At 42.3% G+C, this 17,561-nt stretch overlaps 1 protein-coding gene across 1 annotated transcript; it reads left to right on the top strand.

The window, feature by feature from the left end:
- The first annotated feature begins 3,668 nt into the window (after nt 1-3,668).
- LOC139224761 (inositol polyphosphate 5-phosphatase K-like) lies at nt 3,669-12,244 on the top strand. Its single transcript, XM_070856075.1, has 12 exons — nt 3,669-4,171; nt 5,207-5,314; nt 5,576-5,684; nt 8,425-8,541; nt 9,485-9,660; nt 9,890-10,001; nt 10,426-10,535; nt 10,740-10,947; nt 11,083-11,220; nt 11,358-11,441; nt 11,522-11,626; nt 11,826-12,244. Exons 1-12 carry the CDS (start codon nt 3,669-3,671, stop codon nt 12,162-12,164), a joined length of 2,109 nt encoding a protein of 702 aa, XP_070712176.1. The 3' UTR covers nt 12,165-12,244.
- Nucleotides 12,245-17,561: the final 5,317 nt, after the last annotated feature.

Genomic DNA, 17,561 nt, shown 5'->3' with positions numbered 1-17,561 from the left:
TATAATGTGACAGGTGCACTGGAGGAGGATTAAGTTGCAAACACAATAATCTGTAGCTACATCTGATTCCAAAATGATGCATTTAGTTTGAGCCCAAAAGCACTGATTTTTGCTCAGCTAACCTCACTAGTTACAGGAGCAGTAACGTCTGCACTCTGTAAGTATTTCTTCATTCTTATGAAAAAACCTGAATCTGGGCAGGAAGGAACATGTGGTTTTTTAAGATCAGCTACATGCAGACATTAGTGTACATGCATTGGGGCTGTTTCGCAGTCCAATTGTTATTGTGCCCTATGAGTTGGATTCCATATTGAGGTTTCTTCACGAACAGATTATTTTGGCCTGAATGAAAATGTTTATCCCAATTACTTGCAATATGCTTGTCAATTATTATCTGGTGACCAGATGCCAGTGACCATACTCCTCTGCGGAGAGCCTTTTAAGCAGAATGAATCCTCTGTAAATGTTTCCATTTGGCTGATTTCTATAATTGTTAATTGACAGAATCTGAAATTGTAACTTACAATACAATTTAGCAGTGCAAACATTATACTGTAGGTTGTCAGCACATGTCTTCAGTGTTAGGCTGTTAGTAAAATCATTTTGACATCCTACAGCCTTGGCTCTGACCTGATCAGAAAGATGAGGCCCCTGGATACAGGGGAGTGATACTTAGTGGCACTAGGACCTGGAGGAGCCATTTACAGCTGTGGCAGCAGCTGCTGCCGGTGTCATTTCTGTCCGGGTCATCATTAGTATCCCTGTCACAGGGGCATATGGCCCTGGAGGCCTGGACACCAACAGCCTGCCTGGCTGTAATTTTAACATTAAACACTGAAGAGAAGGGCAAAACGTGATCAACATTACAGCTGGAGTCACTGTGGCGACGTGAGGCAAGGCCGAGATTCTAAGATTAACGTTATTTCAATGTGAGAGTATAGATTATTATTGTGTTATTATTCTATTATCTTAACTCCAAAAGAAGACAGATGTGAAATATGGCTCCTGACCATTCGACTGACTCTGTCACCCAAAACTATCCATGTTGTCAAACAATCCCCTCACAGGAGCCAAGGAGGCTGGCTAGAGCCTGCTGTTTGGGTTTCACTACATCCTTCCTCTCTCTCACAGCTCTCACGCCCTCAGGAGGGTGCATGTAAACACCATGACACATTTGTTATTATCAAATCATTCCACTCTCTCCTCTGTGAACGTGAGTGGAATAAGAAGTGGTAGTCTGACATGACTGTTCCCAGAAAGGCAGATATTTGGCTCTTGCTTGGTCATATATAAAGAAAATGAGCATTTGGGATGCAGAAAAGCATAGTTAAGTGCTGCTTCCACCTTAATCATTGTAAAAAAAAAAAAATCTACTGTTTTAGTATTTCCTTCTTTAATTCCCAGCTATTTTTGTGCAATTTCTCGTACATGGTTTGAGCGTTCTCTATTTCCCATGAGCACCCTCCCATTCTCCAGTTTTTTCCCATGTTCCTGCGCACACTGATGCACATTACTGCTGATTATGATCTATGTCCAGTTGTTGTGACGGTGGCCGCTGGGACCGTGGCACATTGACGTCATTGATAGTGACTGTGAGGTGGTTGGCTGAAGGAAACAATACAGAGCACGTCGCTGGAGGAGCAGAAGTGTCACCTCAGAGTGCAGGGGGGAATAAGAGAGGAAAGGAGTGAAAAGATTTGAGATCAGGAATAGTGTATGCACTCAGCTTGATGTGAAAGGAAAAATAAGGATATGAAAAACTGAATTGGTGGGTTGAGCGAAGGTGGGTAAGATGGAACAACAGAGTCTGGAATAAGATGGGGAGAGAGAAAGGATTAGAGGAATGGGATGATAAGAGAGGGGGGGGGACTAAAGCTGGAGAAAATAGACGGTGCCAGAGGGAAGTGTGAGAGGATCAGTTTAGAGACATTCTGCAAAGAGACACAGTGTTGTCACTAAATGGGCTGTCTTGCTTGGCTCCCCCTCTCGCTTCCTTCGGCTCGTTTTGCACCCACCCACTCCCATGTGTGCCCAATCACCCTTCTACCCTCCTCCACACTCCCCCCAGTAAATGCCATACATGGACCACTGGAATACATTGTGGCCAGTCAGGCACCAGGTTATTGGTGGACTGAAAGACCAGCATGTTTCTGGGCACATGTTGAGTACAAAGGCAGCCCTCCACTCTGCATAAAAGTCATGGCCTCCGTCTCCTCAAGGTCATGTGAATAATCATGAGAGAGCTCTGTTGTTTCTCCGTCCCCAAGGAGATAACCTCTCTTCCCCTACCGATCAAGAATATGTCCGTAATGTACGGAACATCATTTCAGCCATGTGGGGGTTAATTGATGATGATTTCGCTGTGCACCTGATAAGTGTCCTCTCAGTCTCCTACAAGATATGACGCTGACATGCTTTTGTCCTTTCTCACGTATTTCACTTTTACCACCACTGGTTGATGGATCTGGGTCGGGCTGCCACAGTGTTGTACCCAAATCAGCCCTTTTTAAGGCTCAGACGTGCCTACAAGCACAATTCCACGTCCCCAGCTATGTGGCTAACCGTTTTGTTTTAGGTATTTTAGGGGTGTTGCCTTTGATGATGAACAATTGGCGGATTACAGTGTTCCCTATTCTCAATTTTCCTTTGATTTTCAGTTCATTTTATGGCCCTATTTTTCTACGGAATTGAATTTCTATAAGTGTCCCTCTGTTATTTCCTCATTTTTCATCAGTTCATTGAAGCACTTGCCTTTTATGTGAAATGCTTCACACATTTTGCATTCAAACCAGAAAATTGTCAAATCTTTTATAAACTGGGCACACAACAGCTTAAAATTGATAGTGTGGTCAATCAGCAACAGAGAAAAGCAAAGCAGTCATTTATTCATACAATAATTGAATGGATTGTTGAATTGTTGAATGAATGGGCTTAAATTCATCTTTTTTTTCTGTGTCCTCCTCTGCTTTCTGTGTCTATTCGATCTCTCTGCTGCTTCCTCTCTCTGTGTTGTTGTTTATTCCATGCTGTTGACTTTTGCTGTTCTGGACCGTGCAGCGTTTCCTCATGTTAGTGTGTGGCAGGTGCTCTGAGCTGATATGAACTGACTGAGCATCTCTGTGGTTACTGGAGGACTGGCAGGCGGCTTAGGCACAAGTAGAAAGGATGATAAACTGTGTCCAGGCTTTTTTTTCCCCTCCATGTCTCCCATTCAAATGCGCTGGGAGGTGAGGACAATAGGGGGATAACTCTCTTCTTGTCTCTTCCTGCTTTCTAGCTGTTGTTTTTTTTATTTATTGTGTTCTCTCAAATGTTTTCTCTTGTCAATGCGTGCAGATGTTCTCATCTGTTTTCAAGTCCATAAGAAGGCAGGTAATTGAACAGTCATGGGAGCCTGAATGACTCACTCAGTTGCTCTGCTGGGTCAATAGGGCTGACTCATCAGCTGAATTGACTTGTGAAAGAGGCTGCATGTTGAGCTGCCCATTGTTTCAGTGGTAGAAATGCGCTTTGGTCCTGATGCTTACATGAATCCTTCCCTGTTATTTTAAAGGTTAATTACGTGAGATGGTCTGGATTAGGAGTTAAATTCCTAAAATGCAAACATAATGTGCATCTTGCAAGTGGAAACATTTCTGTTGTTTTCTTTGTTACAGAAAGTTTAAGAAATGGACCAAGATAATCCAAGCCAAAGCCAGACACAGGAAAAGAATCCAAATGGAGCAGATTCAACAACAGCTCCAGCTTTAGCATCAGAAACAGAAGCTCCAACCACTGATTCCCCTGCCGGCCAGCCAGCAGCTCCTTCCAGGCCACGACGGCCCCAGAGAAGCGCCAGAGTAGAGGGCTCTGTAGACATCTCCGAACTCAAAGCTGCACCCAAAGCTGAATCCACTCCACAGGCTAACCAGGAGGAGTGCACTCCTGATGGCTCTGTGCCAAGTCATCCCAAACCTTCTCGCCCTGCAGCAGTCAAACCCGTAGGAGAGCGCACTGGGCCCAGTGTAAAGGTTGGACCCAAAGGTCCAGGCCACCACCCGGTTAGGGCGGCCTCAGTCCCCCACCCACCTGCTAACAGGCCTGTGCCTCCTCACCTGAACCCTCACGCACAGAGAGCCCTCTCTGTAGCAGGTACAGCTGACACTCAGGCCCAGACTGTGGAAGACTTCAGGCAAGTTCCCTGATCGTGTCCCAGCATTCATGTCTCAACTTGTTTCCTCACTGCCTTTTACTCCCAGACAGCTGAGAAAGACAAGCCTGCCACATGAAGCATTATTCATGTACACTGACAGTTAACGTTGCAAGACTGCACGTGATCAAGATTAAAATAAATCACTTCTCCTACTAAAAGGATATTTCCTAAGGTTTGTCAGGATACATGTGGCACATTTAAGGCATTTCTAAATTACATAATATGATCCATTTAGGGGACTAAAACATTTCCATGTTAAGCTCTAAAATGGTGGGTGATATTTTCACTTGAATGGCATGTGTAAGGTTTGTCTTTCTCCACCACAGGATGTGCCTTCTTTTCTATGGGTGTATCTCTAACCACTCCCTAGTTCAGTAGATAGTGCATCATTGGAGCTTTTTTTACTGAAGCGAAGAAAACACAGCTGCAACCGATGCTGCAGAGAAAAACTGAATTCATTCACACGTGTCATTTGAGAAATTAATCAATAGTTCCCATGACATTGCAAATACTACATTAAATGCCTTTGAGCATATGTACAGAATTGGATTCCATTGCTGGTGAGAGGCACCAGTCAGGTCACCAGTTTATCAGAGAGCTAACAAACTGTATTCAAACAGACAAATCCATCCTCATGTTCACATTTGTATGGGTTCTTGTTTTTACGTGTCATTAATGACTACTGAGCATCCAATCTGCCCATTATATAAAATCATATTGCATGAATGATCACATAATTAACAACATAGAAGGCGTGAATACAATTCCTTTGTTTTTGACCTGACTGGTAATTCATGGAGTTAATTAACCTAATGGAGACAGTAGCCATTGGAAACCGATCACTTAGTTTGTTCTCAGTTTTGTAATATCTGTTGTTTGTACCAATCAGGCCTACAGCCAGTACCTCACATGCTGTGGTAGAAAATTGTAGGTTGTAGTCTGTAGGTTTTGACACTGTGGTTTGTGGGAGATGAGTGTTTGTAAGAGATATTACGTAACGGCCTTTTCCAACAGGGTGCACATCATCACTTGGAATGTGGGTTCAGCCACACCACCCGATGACATCACTTCCTTGCTGGGACTGAACGTGGGAGATGGAAACACAGACATGTACATTATCGGGTGAGTGTTTTGTGGTGCAGTAGTCATCCAGTTTCTTCCCCGTAAAAGCTCAAGTGTCCATTTATGTTTGCCTTTCCCACATCACCACTGCAGACAATGCCACTAATGAGCGGTTAGGCCGACTTCTTTTCCCTTATGGCCACAATTTTCTTTCATTTATTAATCCACCGTTAAATTATCAGAGCTCCCGCTCAGCAGCTCCTATTACATCTCTGTCTGCTGTTGACCCTTGTGTGTTGTTTTGTGTCATTTTTCTTCAAGGCTGCAGGAAGTGAACTCTATGATTAACAAAAGGCTGAAAGATGTCCTCTTCACAGACCAGTGGAGCGAGGTCTGCATGGAGAGACTCAGCCCCTTTGGTTATGTGCTGGTCAGTAATGGCTTTTATTATCAACACATATTAACACTATCATAGTAAAATGCTAAACAGCTTAGATTCATACTGTACGCAGTACGTCATCGCTGATGAGATCTCTGCTTCCTGCTGCTATTTCGGCTCATTTTGTTCCCTGAGCAACGGATGGGATGATAATTTATAACAGCCGTGTAATGTCAGCATATCTGCTGTCTTCCACTGTCTATCCAGCTCATGATGCAAAGCTCTCAGTGTCTGTTGGACTCCTCCTGTGTGCCTTTATGCCTGCACACCTTCCCCCTTTTTCTCTGTCTATTTCATAATGCCTACACATACCCAGTACTGGAAGGTACAAAGAAATGCAATAGATGTTCCATATGGTATATCAAATAAGACATTAAAAGCATGGCCATATCTCTCTAAAAACATTAATCAAAAATGTTTTTGTGTTGGTATTTTCCTGTTTTATGTTTTTATGGGCATGTACCACAGCTGTGGTTGGTGTTTGTCTGAAATGATACTTGCCTACTCTGTTGGCATGGTGAGCCAGAGACCGTGAATCAGCTGTTGAGCTGAAAGAGCTAGACAAATGTCTCCCAGGACGCTGTTTTATTTTTGGATCACGTTGTTGTCAGCGTTGATGGGCCTCTGACAGTGAGACTGATGCTGTCCTCCAGCTATCTCATGGTCTGCTACGCTAGTTTAAACCTTGTTAAAATCATCTCGATGTGACCTTTATGTGTACTTCATGTGGATATTAATGCTGTGAGCAGGTTAAGGGTATGGGTTAGCTGGAGTTTGTCTTGAGTAGAGGGAGATACACGGTGGTGTCAGTAGGAATCTGTCTCGTACTAACATGGTGGGCAGACACAAAGTAACAAGACACCTCATCGGTCCTTTCTGCTCCGTGCACACCAAGACTCATTGTCAGGTTCAAACTGTAACTGCTGTGGGCACAAAGAAAGCTTACTCAAATCAGCCCATCACTGCAGAAAGCCAACAAGACATTTTTTATGGCTATTCACGACGCAGTTGCCAATTGTCACCACAGTTTCTGTTTAATTAAGCTGCAAATTTAGATACACAAATTAACAGCGACATTTTTTTTTCTGGCCCTAATCTGTAATTTCAACATAATACACTCTGCATGCAGTGTGATTTATTATATTGCCTTTTTCTCAAAATGTATTGACTGAGCATTTGATTCATTGCACTATGAAGCTGCTAAACATGTGTTTTAAATACCGTGAGGCTGTAAAATGTATGTATTATAACATGTATGATTAATGATTAGGTTAGATCATATTTTACAGATCCTTTGGCATCAGAATAACAAGGGCCTGCCATTTAGATGAATGCACTTTAAGGAATTACCAAAATCACAGGTTGCACGTATGTCAGTAAATCAATGTAACTTTAAGTTGCTTCATAGCAGCAAATGATGTCCAACGTACATATTGTGTAATGAACAGAGGAGGAGGATGCTGTTTCTGTGGTCGTCAGTATTACAGACTGGAGTGAGTAAGCCATTATTTTGCATTGAGCTTCTTCCAAATTCACAGGCTGCTCTGCTAACATCACACTTGTTACTCACAGCTCATTTCTTCAGTCATGTGTGTGCTGAACAAGGTCAAACACACACGGCTGCACACACGCACTCCCTCTCTCCATGCACTCTCTACACTTGTCTTTGGGCTTAAATGTCCTTTCTTTTCTAAGCCCAAATGTAGCATGGCAGCCTTCAGGAGCTCTTCCAATGGTGCCTGATGTTGATAAGAGATGCTTTTCATCCACAGTACATGCAGGCAAAGGTAGATTCTCTCAGACTATACACACACTCATCCTCTGTGTCCGCACACATACCACAAATAAAGTCGGTCCACTTTACGGTTCAGTAGAATCCATTACGCAACAAAGTTGTTCAAATAGCCAGTTAGTATATAAGCAGGAGGGTCTTATGTCACGTGGAGATGTATGCCTCCATTACTACCCATGGGGCATTTCAGGCAGAGTGTGATCATTCCTCTGCTGCCTACAGTTGGGGGTTGGGATGTGTGAACCACTGGAGAAAGTCAGAGGGAGGGATGAACATAAATATCTGGTGAGGGGCTCGGCATAGCATACACATACCTCTTCTTGTTCCACTTAACAAATGCATGTGTCTTATTCCCGCCCTTCTCTTGTACAAAAATATGTGACCTTTTTTTTTTTTTATTATCAGTGGTGCACAAATGTCGAAATCTGCATATGATTATGAATAACAAGAAGCAAGTGCTTGAGATGAGGAGAGCTGGTGAAAGGAAAGGTCTGACTGTCACGTGAATGCAGTGTGTACATCACTTCTCCTCTACAAAGGGGTTGTTGCCATAAGGGCGTTAGGCCATAAGGGCGTTAGACCACAAGCTATGGCCTCCTTAATGTGCAGTGCTTTGTGTAAAGCAGTGGGAGAGCTGGGCCACAGGCTCCTGCAGGGTGAAATGGAAATGCAAGGGGGTAGAAAGAGGAGGGGTTGAGAAAGTGAAGCAGAGCAGCAGAAATGGACACACTGTGAAGCCAGACTCAGCTCAGAGAATTAGTTTATTCAAATTTTTGTGCAAGTCAAAAAGACATTTCTACAGTTACTGTGAACTTTAGAGCTGCTCTGTTTTCAGAATTATGCAAAGTGGCTCCTCATAACTCTCACTGTGTACCTATTCATGTTATCCTCTTTTGATGGTCTGGCCTGTCTGTTTCCCTGCACCTGTCTGTCCCTCAGGTTACCTCCCAGCGGATGCAGGGGTTGCTGCTGCTGGTCTTTGCTAAGTACTACCATCTGCCCTTCCTGCGCGGAGTCCAGACTGAGACCACCCGCACTGGCCTGGGGGGTTACTGGGTGAGACGTCTACTGACACCATTCTGTGATAAGCACTGTTATGGCAGCTTCACTTATGAAAGCTTAGCTGTACGTAGGATGACATCTCAGTTGGAGTGACCAGGTTTAAGCTTGCATCTCTGTAACTGACACACTGATGGAAATTATAGAGACACTAATTTTCCACTAGTTTCTGCACACCCCTGCTGCTCAATAAGCCAATAGTGCAGGTTTAACCAGAAGTGGTGAGGATGTAGTGAGTGTTAGATCTGCTCAGCACATGCCGATAATCCGGTGCAAATGACATAGATATGAAAAGCTGAAGCAACTGCACACTAACTGTGTTATAAAGTCTTGTTATTTGTTAGTCAAATGTTGTTCCATCCTGTCTTATTAGAATAAAGAGATAGATGCTGGCTTAATTATATTATTAAGAAAATTCAGATGGAGAACAAGCAAGTCTGTGTTGTCCTGAAAGCTGAAGGCTCTCATAGATTTCATAAAGGTTATGTAGTACTCAGTTTTAAGTGAAATCTTCCATGGATGAACTCAGACAAGCATCAGCACATTCTGCAGGTTATACTGAAACATCTTTTGTGTTTTAGTGGGTCAGAGCAGTTGGGAGAACAGCAGGAAGCAATCCACAGACTCATCCTGTTCCCCCACTGTACACTTTATTGTCAGCATTAAGTATTGATGATGGTCTTCACTGGTGCTTAATGAGTAAACTTCCTGTTTCTCTGTGGCAGACATCACTCAAGAGTGACGGGCATGTTGACCCCATAAAACACAAACATACCCATCATAGTCATTTAATTAATTAATTAATTAATTCATTCATTCATTCATTTGTTCATATTTAATTTTGCTTCCATGGTAAATTAATACAAAAGCTGTCCCCCTCTTCTTATAGTATGCACCACTCTTTCTCCCTTAACTTCCCCTCTGCTGGTCGGTGTTACAGGGGAACAAAGGTGGTGTGAGCGCCCGCATGTCAGTGTTCGGCCACACCATCTGCTTCCTTAACTGCCACCTGCCGGCACACATGGAAAACTCAGATCAGCGCATGGAGGACTTCGAGAGCATCCTGCAGCAGCAGCAGTTTGAGGGCCAGTCTGCCACTGGGGTTCTTGACCATGAGTAAGTTAGCACACCAACACAAGCACACACCCAAAAATATAGACACTGTTCGATGTATCTGTCTTATAACAGTAAAACCAGTCTGATATATCTGTAACAAACAATCCATGACTTGTTTTCTCCATATTCATATTTTATGAGGGAAATGGTGTCACAATCAGCACTGCAAAAGTACATGTGTGCCTGCACTTGTTTGAAGGAATAAAATTACTCTTTTTTTTTTTCACAGTGTGGTGTTCTGGTTTGGGGATCTCAATTTCCGCATTGATGACCTTGATATGCAAGTGGTAAAATCAACCATCGATAACAACAAGTTTTCACTGTTGTGGGAAAAAGATCAGGTAAAAAGAAAGACTGTCTAATATGCTGTGTAAAGATAGAAATGACTGTAAAAATAGATTTAACTCCTCTGCATGTGGTTCTCCTTAAAAGCAATGAAATAAACTTGCCCCTTTGTTCGTCTATTTCACAGCAGCTGAAGGTTAACTTTTGATTAAGTTTTTAATTTAGTAAGAAGCAAAAGTAGTCTATGCATTGAAATCCTATCCACAATTGTTGTTCAAAAATCTGTTCTCTCTAAAATCTTAACATTAGATAAGAATGCACATACGTACATGATAGAATGTGTCCTTTTTCATTATGTAGGTAGTCTGTAGGTAATTCCACTAGAGGGCAGTAGAGAAACACTACCATCTTAAAAGCTCTGTCAGTGTGTACAAACAGTAATCCTCAGTGAGTGAGGTCTACTAATTCTCATTATTACAGCTCAATATGGCAAAAGACAGTGAGACCGTGTTGGAGGGTTTCCAAGAGGGGCCGCTGAAATTCCCCCCAACCTACAAGTTTGACGTTGGAACAGATACATACGACACGAGGTTCGTAATGCCGGGGGTGCTGTTATGAATTCTAGGCCACTGCCCAGATATCACTGTGCCTGCCTCGGTAATGGTCTCTGTGAAAAGTCCTCACTAGCCCAGAGGAGCATGAAAAGGCCTTTTTTTTTTTCTCCATGTACTGATTTTAAATAAGCTTGTATTATTTTCTCTTGCTCCATTTCTCCCTGTCTGTGTCCCACCCAGTGGGAAGAAGCGTAAACCAGCTTGGACCGACCGGATCCTGTGGCGCCTGAGAGCCACGGCACCTGCCGGCGCTGGCCTCAGTGCAGGGAAGCGTGGCTCCATTTCAGGCTTGACCAGTGGAACCAAAGTGACACAGCACTACTACCGAAGCCACATGGAATACACTGTCAGTGACCACAAACCAGTCTCCTCTATCTTCACCCTGCAGGTGAGACACATCAGGGTACTTTGTAAAGATGACTTAGTGTTTGCATCTCTTTTCAATACTAGCGCTAATACGATGATACAATACTTTGTAGTATTTTTGCACTGCATAAATGTTTATGGTAAGTGTTCGCTGTAGTTCCCGTACAAGGTGGATATTCCCCTGGTCACTCTCATGGTGGAGGATGAGTGGAATAGTATCGCTGATGCCATAGCGAAATTCAAATTGGTGCCCAACTTTGCTCGCAGCTCTTGGGACTGGATCGGACTGTACAAGGTAAATATAGTCTTACTACCACAGGTCCTAAGGGGAAATGACATGTAACGTTTAAAGACATCATGTCAGTGTTTTTGTTCATGATCAATTTCAAGCAAGTAGTTATTATTTCATTGTGCTGCCCCCCACCCCTCCAGGTGGGGTTCAAACACCATAAGGACTATGTGGGGTATGTGTGGGCCAAACAAGAGGAAACTGATTTTCATCGACAAGAACATCAGGTAGTCTGGATGCGTGCTGAACTCTCTTCAGACATCATTTTCTTTCGCATTTAATAGATGCCTGAGTAAATGTTTTCCAGGTAACCTTTACTGAGGAGGAATTGCCCAAAGGCTCAGGGGACTTTATCTTGGGTTACTATAGCAACAACATGAGCACCATTGTGGGTGTAACAGAGCCATTTCAGGTAATCATAACTCTGACACAGCTCTCTTGAGGTTAAAACAATCAAATGCATTATTTCTTGGACTTTACGTGTATTGTATGCTATTACTGCTAGCTTGCCATCTGCACTTTAACACTATTTGCATTACCTCCACTGCTGCTCTTTCTCTCTATTCTACCTCCTCCATCCCACTCATATCCTCCTCTTTATCTATCTTCAGATCCAGCTTCCCACTGTGGGTCCTGACAACAGTTCTTCAGACAGCTCTGACTTCAGTTCAGAAGATGACAGCACTGTTGTCCTCATGAAGACGACGTCCCGCAGCCCCAGTCCACGCAAGAGCAAGCACCGCAGCCATCGCACTGGCAGCCCCAGCCACAGCCACAGCCACTCCAGCAGCCCTGCAGAGGCTGAAATGAAAGCAGTCCCTGATGGTTCTTCATCGAGCACCAAGACGACAACTGAGAGTGAGTCCACAGGAGGTCCAGCAGAGGGCAGCAGCAGCCACGTGTCTGCTCCTGGAGAGAAAAAGGAAGACACAGGGGATTCAGGGGTGTGATGTTCAACCAAGTCCTGCTGTTGTCACAGATCACATAGCCAACTGTTGTGTCTTTTATTAAATACATCCACTACGCTGTATGCTTTCTGTAATGAAAATATACAGTTTCTGATGCCATCCTTTTCAGGAACAGCCATCTGGTTTGCCCAGACGGCTTACTTTGCCTTGAGTTGTTTGATTAAGCTGTGCACATTGTATATTTTTTGTTTTTAAACCATTCACTCTGTCCTGTGTTTCTACTATCTGTGTCCGTTCTCAGGTGTGGACAGTACAGGGAGCTGACACCTTGCATTAGGAAATACTCAAGGATTTACGGTCATGTAGAGTAAGAGTGGTTACTTCCTAATTTTTAGACACCATCTTCGCTATACCAGGACAGCGGTTTGAATCTCTGCACTGACCCACCTAGCAGTCATGTCAGCAAACTGCATACTGCAACAACAGAAAACGTTTTTTTGAGACAAGGAGTATGACATACTTGACACAGACATTGCTCACATATCACTCAGTTTGCTTTAGTTGTGGAACATGTATCTATTATGAAACAAATCCTCTCACACCAAGAGGACCCTAGAGACATAGTGAAAATCTGCATAAGGGCATAGCCACTCAATTTTACTTGGTGATGTGATTCTACCCTTGCAGATATTTCCTGCTTTGAAAATTCGTCATGCGTTACACAGTAGCATGATACATAACATACAGGTAGCATTTCAAATGATCCGCCAATGGGAATTAAATCCCCCATGGTGCATAAAAACAGCAGAACCAAAGCAGGCAGGGACTGGGGTTCGGGAACTCTGCCGTTAGCCATGGCAGCAGCACTGCACATGTCAGCGCACAGAGTGAATGTGAGCACAAAGGCCTTTAAATAGACCGCCAAATCAGTGCAGTGGGATGTGATGGGTGTGGGAGGCTAGCTGTCAGCTGACACTGCATAGCTGTCTTGCCAGAGCTAGATTGGTAATTGTTGGCCTCTGCTTGGCCAGCTGCAGTGGTAACAACTACAGCAATATCCGACCCAGGAGACGTGCAGCTTTGCTTCACATGACTTCATGTGAATGAATGAGCCTTATCTAACTTTTCCCAGCAGCGAAGTGACTTTTTGAAATAATCTACAAGTAATAATAATAATCTAAGTAAACAAACATCACATTAGATTTGTTTTTGTTCCAAATACTAAGATTTTGACTTTTTGTTTTAAGATGATGATGATGTTTCCAACATGGAGGCAAGTGAAGCTCTGACTGATAATTAATCTGGATTTCTCTGACAAATGTGAGCAGGAACTCTACCATGTAGAGCTACTACAGAGCTTTGCATTATATTGTAGGTATAATACAAAGCTGACATGTTCCACCATGTGAAATATCACAAAGCTAGTGTGATATTTCAAAGAAATGAATTAGTCCTATCTAATGCTTTGTTTTTCCTATGATTTTGATGATTGATTTTCTTTTTACAGTTCACCGTTCCTACATTTGTTTTTGTGTTTTCTCTCACTCAGATCCTCCCTCACTGATCCTGGTGATTAGCTGACAGTGACAATAGTCGCTATAGTTGTGTTGCATTGTTACCATGTGACCTCTGATGCACCATCTTAGACACTTTGTACTTTTGGGCTGTTAGAGTAGGACAGTGTATACTGTTGTAGCTGTAACTTCAGTGTGTATGTCTGTAATCATTTTTTGTGTGTATGTGTTTTTATGGACGTATGTGTGTTTTGAATGGTGGAGTGTGTTGTGTGAGTGTGTGAGTGTATGTATAGGTAGCTGTGGCAGTGAACGGGGTGCGACTGTGTTTGCATGGTTTGCCGCTGGACATACTGTACATTCCGGTACTGTGATTTTTGTGCCGTAAAGTGCTGTTTTTGACTCCTCTTTGTTAAAATCGTGGCTGTGAAAATTGTTAGAAAAACATGGTAAGGACAGTATAAAGATTTAACTTCAGTGTAAATGTTAGGTGAAGAAAATGCAGGACAGTAATGCCTGCATAAATCTGAAATTGTTTGAATCATTTCATAGTGCATTCATGTATTTTATTGATTTTGAAATGAAAAATCTAATGGACCTTTGTGTAGAGTAATATGTTTAAAATGTTAAAGATTGTATGACTTTGTCCAACTTTAGGTAATTTAGATAGGTATGATCAGTTCTGCAGTCATGACCAGTGACTATCTATTGTGAAATGTTAATGAAAATGCTCTGTCTACAGAATGTTATTGTTTTGTAAGTATGTGGCTAAAATAGAAGAAATATCTATGTAAAGAACAAATATTAAGTATGATAGAAAACAGAAAATAGGAGACAATCTATGCCACAAAGATTATTTTAATTAAATTATGTATTTATTTTCTTATTTAATTATTAAATGAGCCTGAATTCTGCTGGCCAGTGAGGGAGCATTATTTCAATGGAAATGTCAAAATAATATAACAGAATATTGATAGTTATTTTCTTTTTCTATTCAGAACTATGAAGAGAGAGTCTGATTGGTTTCCATTTTTGTAAATTTAGGTCAAATGTTGCTTTTGTTGTCTGAAGCGTAGATTGTTTTGTCTACAGGTCTTTGTACAATTGTGAATGAAATTGACAAAAAAAAATTTAGCAAGCCTGTGTGATATTGATTTATTGGCATATGAGAAAATGGTTTATCTCTGTGAAATCATCTGATCAGCGAGACAAGGGGTTGGGTTTAGGGGTTGCTTGCTTTGTTCTCCAACCCAAAAACTAGTGCAACACTGTCCAAAGAAATAATATACTCCCCATCAAGTGGTGCTGTCTGTCTGATTTCTGAGTCTCTTCATATTTATTTATTAACAATACATATTTATTTACATTGCTTGAAAAATGGGTTATTGCAGCACAGTCTATTGAGATAGTTACATATGTCAGAATAGGCTAAAGCATGGTAAAAACACGATATACCAGTTGGGGGGGGCGTCGATACAGAAAGCAACAGGAACTCTGAAACAGAAACTCTTATGTTCTTAAATTAGTTATGCATTTGAACTTGATTCATTGATTGACAGTTTTAGAGTAGACCTTCAGTCTATTGTTATTCAGCTTTGGCCAAGAAATCGGCTCGTGGCAATTTATTACAGGTTACAGTAGAAGTTGATGCTATTTTTGGATTTCCAAATAAATGTGGGCGACAAACACAACATCACATCCTGCAGAAGGCAACAGCAGGTGCATCTTGCATCATGCTCTTGCCCTCTGAAAAGAAAGCGTCCACCCTGCAAATTCATGGTGACAAATGAGTGTACTGTTCTGATGCAACACTGGTCAGGGATTGAGTTGCTTGGTTTTGTGACTCTAAACACTATGAGCCCGATTAAGACCACTGAATAAAACTGACTACAAGGGTGCAGACTGACATTATTGATCAACTTATAATGCCATAAATGTGGCCAGTCTAGTTTTGTTTGTTTATTTTGCTGAATTTTCCATCAAAATTGCAAAATTGAAATGTTTAAGTTAAGCTTCTCTTAGGATTGCACCACCAGGAGAGAAATAATTTTGACCTTTTCTGGTAATATGACCACTGTGTGTGTAGCATAGCCCTCATCACACTGTAGGATATCAATGCTCCCTTTATTCTCTAACTCGCATTGAAATAAAGATTAACCAACAGCCACTGCTGGCATTGTCTAATCTTCACAGGGTAGAGCAAGGTGAACATGTTATATCTCCTCACTGTAGATCATATCAATCATCAGGTCTCTCTGCCTTGTTATGTAACACTGGGCTTTGATTGTAACACCATAGGGTTTTTTGTCCTCTACACCCTCATAAACACTTTGTCACTGTGACAATCCATGCATTCACATGTACAGATGTTGTTAAATGTGATAATTAACTGGGTGGAGGATGTCAAATTTTCAAAATGACAACGATATAGGATGTAGAGGTTATGCGTTCATACATGCTCTGCCTTAGTGGACCAGTCTGGGTAACAAACCATAAAACCACAATGTCCCACTTTCAACTTGTGCATCAGATTCTGGATGAAAGTATTTGATTTGGCTCAAACACGGGGACCTAAATGTTGTAGTTTAAGATCACATGCTCTGAGTGAATACAATGTTCCCCAACTGAACCTAGAGATACTTCTCTCAGTATCAGACCTGTGGCCTTTTCAAATGAATAAAATGAACCTGCTTGGGAGCCTACACCACAAACCCATCCATGTAGAGTTAAATCAGTTAAATCCATCTGTTGGCTACCCAGGTAGAACACGTTCATAATCAGAGCTTTTGATTGTGTTACACAACAGGGCCTGAAGGGTAAGAGGGAGATGGGAGCTTTTTGAGTAAAATATAATCAAGTTATGTTGAGATACAATATCTCCAGCCTCTGCTCTTCTTTTCACTGTCCAATTTCCACTTGGTTGCAAATGCATTTGCAAGTTAATCTGGTTGTTTCACCGGGGAAGCATGTGTGTGATAGCTGAAATTAATGCACCTTATCAGATGAATTAGACCAGCAGACTCTTAACAATAGTTCCTTCGGAACATTCGCTGTCTGGTACACTTGGGCCTTTCATTAAAGACACCACACACTGAACACGCTGAACTTTTATAGGGGGTTGCGAGTCTATTTACTTGTTGATAAAAGTTTTTAAATTGATAATATCATAAAAACATAACTGTCACTGTCACAAAAACTCACCAGTGTAGAACAAGTGAATGCTCCCATACTCAAAATAAAGCAGGACATGAATTGTCAAACATGTGGCACCACCCTCTACACAGGGATCAATCACAATCCTATACTTTATGTTCTGGCTTTGTCTTTTTTGCAAAGTAAGGTCACCGGAGCTACTTGAAGAACCAACTTTAGGCGTAGTTTGGTAAGATGGGGTTAGGTCAGGTCCTGTTAGATTAGTTAGATAGTGTAGCACTGATGGTTTCAAGGCAGGGCAATGAGGAAATGTAAGAGGAATGTGAATGTGTGTGAGAGGTGGAGTAGGGTTCTGCCTCAAACTCAGCTGTTTTAAAGTCACATCTAACGACCTGCATGAATCAAGACCTGCAAGGTTGCCTGTGCAACTGAGACACACACACTTTAAGCGTGATCAGGTAGCTACTAATGTAAAAGCTGCTGATTGAGCACAGCTCTTGTGTCACGGTAACGTATTGACAGCACATGTTTGCTTACAGTGTGCTCTAACCCCTCCGCAGGCTCTTTTCTCCCCCCACCCCTCTTTAACCCCTCCACAAGCCCAATGGTACGGTCCAGCTCCCGGTGACGTAAGAGCGTCTGACTTGACGGGATAAATACGGAGCTCTGCGACATGAGGCTCAGGCTGAACCATCAACACTCCGGGAGAGAGCGGGCTGCACCAGCGGAGCACAGAGCTAAAGATAAATAAAGCCACCTTCGAGGCGCTGCC

The sequence above is a fragment of the Pempheris klunzingeri genome, unplaced genomic scaffold (genome assembly GCF_042242105.1).
Source record: "Pempheris klunzingeri isolate RE-2024b unplaced genomic scaffold, fPemKlu1.hap1 Scaffold_52, whole genome shotgun sequence".
Lineage (NCBI taxonomy): Eukaryota > Metazoa > Chordata > Actinopteri > Acropomatiformes > Pempheridae > Pempheris > Pempheris klunzingeri.
Note: the sequence above shows the minus strand (reverse complement) of the source record. Positions and strands in the feature narration are given on the sequence as shown.

Bases quoted from the DNA above. Each gene is read 5' to 3' on its own strand.
- LOC139224761 (XM_070856075.1), top strand. From the start codon at position 3,669: ATGGACCAAGATAATCCAAGCCAAAGCCAGACACAGGAAAAGAATCCA. The intron at 8,542-9,484 runs GTGAGACGTCTA...TCGGTGTTACAG, and splicing joins CTGGCCTGGGGGGTTACTGG to GGGAACAAAGGTGGTGTGAG. The intron at 9,661-9,889 runs GTAAGTTAGCAC...TTTTTTTCACAG, and splicing joins ACTGGGGTTCTTGACCATGA to TGTGGTGTTCTGGTTTGGGG.